This window comes from Pinus tabuliformis, chromosome 3_1, assembly GCF_031772625.1.
Source record: "Pinus tabuliformis cultivar Carrire ecotype Pingquan chromosome 3_1, CPIR1, whole genome shotgun sequence".
Taxonomy (NCBI): domain Eukaryota; kingdom Viridiplantae; phylum Streptophyta; class Pinopsida; order Pinales; family Pinaceae; genus Pinus; species Pinus tabuliformis.
In genome coordinates, this window is record NC_142301.1 from 720472001 (window position 1) to 720479521 (window position 7521).

Here is a 7521-nt window from a genome sequence, read left to right on the forward strand (position 1 = left end):
CCGAAGGTCCGTTCCTGAAAGCCTAAAGAGGTGCATGCAGGGTTGGAATTTGATGGGCAAATTGCTCGTTAGAGGGTGATTTGTCCTTCAAATACAGGTTAAAAAATTATAAAACTCTAAAAAATCTACCTTGAAACTATGAAAACAAATTGAAAACTCTGAAAAACGTCAAATTTGACGAGCTGGTCTTTTTTGAAATTCCAACTCTGGATGCATGCTAGAGAGTATTGGGATGATAGGACTGAAATGACGTGTCCCATAGGCTTCATCATATAAGTGCAAAGAGGAGTAGACAAGGAGAATCAGGGGGGTCACATGTCCTGGAGGTTTAAAAGGAGCGGTTGAGGAGAGTGTTAGAATGAATTAGCACGGGATGTCGTGCTACAGTAATGCCATGGAGCAACCAGAAGGGAGGCCACATGGAGGAGTGGCTCACCTGGTCACAGAAACTCTAAAGTCATTTGTGGAAGGAGAGAAAAAACAAGACATGCCAGGAGTGAGTGGGATGGCATAGGTCCAGGCAATGCTAGAAGACAAGTGAACCCAGAGTCCCGCTATTATTTGAGTGGATGACCCACCTGATAGGTTGACCCGATGTAATGACCCCAAAGTATTTCATGGGTGCATGCAAGGATGGAAGTGGGGTGACAACATGACAAGGCAATGGGTTGTGGTGGTAGTTGAGTCAGAGTGGCATATAAATGAAACCAAGGAACGTGCTCCGGGTGGGGAAATGGCTGCACAATGGTTAAACGACTAGGGTGGGAAGATGGCTGCAGTCTATACAATGGTTAAAGCACTAGAGCCCCACCACAATTGGACGACAAAGATCGTGGGGATCTGACGACGGAGGTGGATTGATACACCCCGTGACGTCAGAGGGGAGTGGGGGAGTGGTGGCACAATTTTTACTGGACGTTTGATGTTCAGAGGCATTATGGACCATTAGATGATAGCGTCAAACCCTAGGCCAGAACAATGATTGCACCTGAAAGATCGGTATACGGTGTTGTTGATAATACCCATGCTTATGGCAAGCTAGATGGCTTGCCATTTTGGATTGTTCGAGGCTAACCATGACAAGGCTAACCATGACATCATGTTGAGTGAGTGACTGTTTGTCACAGGATGTTCTATTTTACATTACTAAAATTTTAAAAAATTATAAAAATTATAATTTTATATTAAATTATTATTAATATTTATTATAAAAATAATCGGGCATATTCTAAACCTTTACCATTGTAAGAATTCTTTATTTATGTCTATCCTTTTTCTATTTCTATACCTAAAAATAATTAATGCTTTAGGTTTCAGAAAAAGTTAATATGATAAGGCAAGATAAAATGAGAAACCCACAATACATTGTTAACCCCTAGAAAGTTGAGGGGTTGTGGGGTTGTGGATTGTGACCAATCTAGCGAGTCATGCTCTAAGGTTGTTGCTCAAGAAGCAGAGATTGTTTATTAGAGTGTGATCTCTTCATGCAATTATGGTGATATTTAAAGACTTGACCGAAATGTCCGTAGGGACAGATAGAATTTGTCAGATTTAAATCTTTTGGAAGAAGTTTCTCAATAGCTCTCAGGTTTTGGGCACAGAGGGTACAGGAGAGGGCACGAGAAATGAGTATATGTAAATGATTATTTTTTATTTGTAGTTAAAAGTATCAATATATAAGTTATATATATATATATATATATATATATGAGAGAAAAAAATATGTAACAAGATTCTTAAAGGTGAATATTTATTTCCATTTTACCATAAGTATTTTTAATATGTAAATAGATTTTGTTATCATACTATGATTTACTAATACGATATGTTCAAAAAATTATGATCTATATCCATATGACACATGTTCATATAGTAGCTTTTAATTAATAAAATTTATTAAAAATATAAAAAGGGCATAACTCCTTTTGAAGAAATATCAACATTTGATTATAATTATTGGTTTCACAGAAAATGTAGTGTTGAAATTTATTTTTTATTTTGCTAAAAAATAAAAAATAAAAATCAAAACTCTGATGAATAATATAAGTGTTGAAATGAAAAGAAAAATTTCACAGTAAATACCAAAAAACTTAATTCATGATATATCTTACATCCTTAAATGTATACATTTAAAGAAAATATGGGACAAGAATCTTAACCATGCAGATTTAAGCTCACTTTATCATGGAGAGTCTTAAGTTGGGCAAGAAAACCATGCAAAATTAAAATCTTTAAAAATAGTTTATACTTAGGTAAATAACATATTTATCATCACTTACTTCTCATCATAATTTATTCAATTTTTTGAATAAAAAAAGATAGAAATAAGATGTAAATAAATATACTTACATAGAATTATTTGCCACTATTAACTAGTATCAACACATTAAAAATATTAATGTGGTTAATATAACACAAGACTTCATAAATATAAAAGATAAATATAATAGAGGAAGATTTCAAATTACAGCCAAAAAAATATCTAGTTTGAATTAATTTAAATAAATTAAAAAAAGAAAAACAAAATCAACGAAAAGGATAGCAAAGTCATTACCGTCGAGATATATATGTGAAGGTCACTGAATCTACCACGCCATCTAGCGTGTAATTTCTGAATCAGGTGAAAATGTTGTGAGTTCATGATTATAATTAATATGTTCAACACGTGAGATGCTTTTTGGTTGATGAATAATATTGGCTTTCACATGTAGTAAACCCACTTCTAAGTAAAACGTGAGTGGTTTAAAAACCCTTGCCAAGCATGTTCAGATAGAGGGTGTTCCTGTAGTGGACACATCCAAAGGTTTAGAAAGAGTTCTGATACAGATCAATAGATTATTCGAAAATCTTCCTCGTGTTTCATGGTCTAATTTTTGGATTGGCGTCCTTTATTCATCGTCATGTCTTCTAGGAATGTGTTTATGTTCAGAAAAGAAGATCCTCCGGGGAGGACTGCCTTCGTTGCCGACCACTTGAGTCTGAGAACGTTATCTCTCACCTTCTTTCCTTCCGCTGTTTTCATCATTCTCCTCACAACATCCTCAATCTCTTCTTTCATCACTGCCTTTTGGTCATCCATATCCACATCTTCAAAATCCAAGCCGATCTTCCACACCTCCTTCGCGAATCTGCAGTTGAGCAACTGGTCGCCAAAATATGGGAATCCCACTACGGGAACTCCCATGCTCATACTCTCCAACATAGAATTCCATCCACAATGCGTGAGGAATAATCCCACTGAAGCGTGGGCAAGTACTTTCACCTGTGGCGCCCACCTCACAAACAGTGCCCGTTTCTTTGTTCGTTCTTCAAAGCCCTCAGGTAAAATCGCAGCCTGGCCTTCTGCGGCATCTAACCGGAGAACCCACAAGAAAGGTTGTCCGCAGCTTTCTAGCCCTAGTGCCAGCTGGTCCAGCTGTTTCTCTGATTTTACAGCGAGGCTCCCGAATGAAACATATATAACTGATGCCGGCTGTTGCATATTCAGCCATGACAGGCAACGCTCCTCCTCCTCCCAGAGACTGTAGCCAGAAGGACGGCCTTCTAGAAAGTTGGGGAGAAAGAGAGGTCCTATGGCAAAAGCAGGAGAACCATTCAAAGCGAGTGCTGTGACTGCATCCCTCCCTTCAAGCTCCTCAAACGTGTTCACTAATATGTAATCCCCTTTACTTTGCGTCTGTGATTCATGGAAAGCGGCATTGAAAAGAATGTCGGACGGATCTTGAGCTCGATAGAACGATAGTAGATCTGTTGGCCTCAATGGTGGGATGTTGCCCGGAAGACAAGTGATGAGTTTTTCTGGATTTTTAGCTTCCCTTACTGAATAAGGTACAAACACCAGAATAGTTATTGGCTTTGCAGACCAAATGATAATAATTGAATAAAATAATACAGATATATAGCCGGAGGAGTGTAAGAAAATGAAATATAATAAATGGAAATAAAAAATACAGATTAAAGAGGTTCGCATAGCATTGAGAGATTCTATATCGGATATCAATACTAAATAGATAAGCATACCTTTTACAGGAATAAATCCTTCGGAAAGGAGGAGGTTGGCGTAGCATTGGGAAATGGAAGAAGCAGCACATAGAGGCCATAAGATAACCCTAGGCACTTTCATGTTGCTTGCGACTTGCTCCGTGCAAGACATGAAGGCGTCTGTGACGATGAATGTGATGGGTGGCCATGCTGGGGATTCCTCTTCCGCGCGTCTAAGCAGGACCTCCAACGCGGGGCCTAACTTTTGCAGGGCAACAACTAACTCACCCAGGTTGGAGGTACGATCCTCGTTGAGCGGTAAACCCTCCGGAATGGATATAAATCTAATTTTCCGTCCTTGCTGCTCCAACTCAGGATCGTCTCCGGAATCAAGAGATTTAGCATCTTTTGAAGCTTCCAGCATGCGTTTGTGTGTCCAGTCAGTATTGACAAAAGTGACAAACGATCCTCTTGTAACCAGCAGCTGGGCCAAATTCATGAGAGCGTTTATATGACCCTGGAAAGGATATGGCACAATTACTGCATGTATACAATGTTTACCCTTATGCTCCAACATATTCATATCCATACTGGTCGACATTATTCGCTTATTTTTCCCTGATTCCACTACCACAGATTAGTATGGATTTGAGCTGCGAGTCATGTGGCTTCTACAACAGATATATAATTATAGCGAAAAGGCTCGTTAGTTAGAAAGGTCGAATAAGCATGAGCATTGGACAACCGAGTAAAAAGGAAATTGGCAACCAAGTTTCAGGGGACTGGTAAGGTTACGTTATCGTTAAGGTTACTGCCTGACTGGTATGGTTACGTTATCCGAGATCTACTGATTACTGAATGGTTGCCAGTGAACAGATGGTTTATTTTGAGTAAGGCGATGCTCCTCAACCTCAAGTGTCATTGTCATCAATCTATCAAATAATTAGGCAAAAATTGCGCATTACGTTTTCCTTTTATCGGTAAGCTTAAGTTGAAAGCTATATTTGATTCCTTATAGGGTGTCCTTATGCTTGTGTGGTAGATTGGTATGTTCAGCGAATACCTAAATTTCTCATTAGGTGAGTGTATATGGTCTATGTATATGGTCTATGTGATGCTATTTAATCCAATTATATTAATAAATGGGGTTGATATACCCGGATTAATTATATGCACAATCATATTAATTTTTAATATTAAAAATAAAATTTAATATTAATATAAAATTTAATATTGATAATTAAAATTAAAGTTTAAGATTAAAATTAATATAAATAAGAATTAAAGTTAATGTTTAATATTAATATCAAAGTAAAAGTAAAAGTTTAATACTAATATTAAAATTAAAGTTTAATATTAATATTAAAATTAAAGTTAAAGTTTAATAATTAATCAAATTTAATATTAATAAAAAATAATAAAATTTAAAGTTTAATAGTAAAAGTTAATATTAATAAATATATGTAATTAAATCATAGGATTAATATTATAAACTTTATCAATTATATTATACCTTAGGAATATAAACATAGATATTAATAAATCCAAGCAATTGATATTATAAACCCAACGCACTAATAAACCTAAAGGATTAATAATAAAAATGGAAGGGAATAATATTAAAACCAAAGAATTAATATTATAAACCCAAGGCATATAAACCATAAGATAAATATTATAAAACCTAAAACAAACATAGTTAGATGATGGTTGACCATGCTTGATTTTCATTTGTAGACAATCTTTGTCACAAATGTGACGTTGGACTATAGTTCACCATGTTGATCTTCATATTGACAAAACCTTTGTCACAATGCAACATTGGACTATGGCTGACCATTGTTGACCATGGCTTCTTTTCATATCGAGATAATTTTCATCATAATGCAACGTTGGACCATGAATGACCATGATTGACCATGACTAACCATGGTTAATTTTCATATTGAGACAAAATTTGTCACAATGTGACGTTGGACCATTGTTGACCATGTTTGATTTTCATATTGAGACAATCTTTGTCACAATACGAAGTTGGACCATGATTGACCATGGTTGATTTCCATATTGAGACCATCTTTGTCACAATGACACATTGGACCATGGTTGACCATGGTTGATTTTGCATATTGGGACAATCTTTGAGACAATGCAAGGTTGGATCATGGTTGACCATGCCTGACCATGATTTGTTTTCATATTGGAAAAATCCTTGTCGCAATGTGATATTAGACCATGGTTGACCATGGTTGCCTATGGTTGACAATGGTTGACCGTGGTTTATTTTCATATTGAGACAATCATTGTCACAATGTGACGTTGCATCTTGGCTATGACCATGGTTGACCATGATTATAAACACAAGGGATTTTTTATTAAACCCTGGGATTAATATTATAAAGCATATGAACAATATTATACCCTATGAATATTAACCCTTAGAGTAACAAACCTAGGGGATTGATAACATAAGCCCAATGGATTAATATTCAAACCCCAAGGCATTATAAACCCAAGGCACCAATAAAGCCACGGGATTAATACTAAAAACCGAAGGGAATAATATTAAACTCAAAGGATTAATATTGTTAGCCCAAGGCATATAAACCCTAAGATCAATATTAAAAACCCTAAAACAAACATGCTTGACCATGGTTGACAATGCTTGATTTTCATATTCAAACAATCTTTGTCAAAAATGCGACGTTGGACTATGATTGACCATGATTGATGTTCATATTGAGAGAATCTTTGTCACAATGCAACATTGGACCATGGTTGATAATGGTTGGTTTTCAAATCGACATAATTTTGTCACAATGCAATGTTCGACCATGACTGACCACACTTTATTTTGATATTGAGACAAACGTTGTTAGAATGCAACGTCAGACCATGATGAATTTTCACATTGCGACGTTGGACCATGATTGACCATGGTTTCTTTTCATATTGAGAAATTATTTATCACAATGTGATGTTAGACCATGGTTGATTTTCATTTTGAGAAAATATTTGTCACAATATGATATTGGACCATGGTTGACCATGATTGATAATGGGTGACAATCGTGGACCATGGTTGATTTATATATTGAGACAAGCATTGTCACAATGTAACATTGACCCTTGGTTCACCATGCTTGATTTTTATGTTAATAGAATCCTTGTCACAATGTCACATTGGACCATGGTTGACCATGATTGTTATCAAGAGAATCTTTGTCACAATGCGATTAATAAACCAAAGGAATTTTTTTCCACTGGGAAAATCCGTAATTTTTCATTATATGGAAAAATTACATATTTGTAGATGCTTAGCGCATATGCTGTGTTTCACTATACACAGTTGATCCTTTTAGTAACAAAGGAGAGTCTGTACATGAGCAGCTGAAACAGATATACCTCATAGGGCAATCTGTTTTTTCTATTGAGGAGCTGTTACATTGCCTCATAGGTATTTTTATGCTGTTCCAAAAATGCTATAGTGGATACAAAAAATAACAAAGATGTCGTATACAAACTATCATCCAGATAAAA

At 35.8% G+C, this 7521-nt stretch overlaps 1 protein-coding gene across 1 annotated transcript; it reads right to left on the bottom strand.

The window, feature by feature from the left end:
• Positions 1-2627: 2627 nt before the first annotated feature.
• Positions 2628-4838, bottom strand: LOC149189314 (UDP-glycosyltransferase 85A1-like). Its single transcript, XM_089413185.1, has 2 exons — positions 4021-4838; positions 2628-3819 (listed from the first exon to the last, which is right to left on the bottom strand). Exons 1-2 carry the CDS (start codon positions 4580-4582, stop codon positions 2867-2869), a joined length of 1515 nt encoding a protein of 504 aa, XP_089269311.1. The 5' UTR covers positions 4583-4838; the 3' UTR covers positions 2628-2866.
• Positions 4839-7521: the final 2683 nt, after the last annotated feature.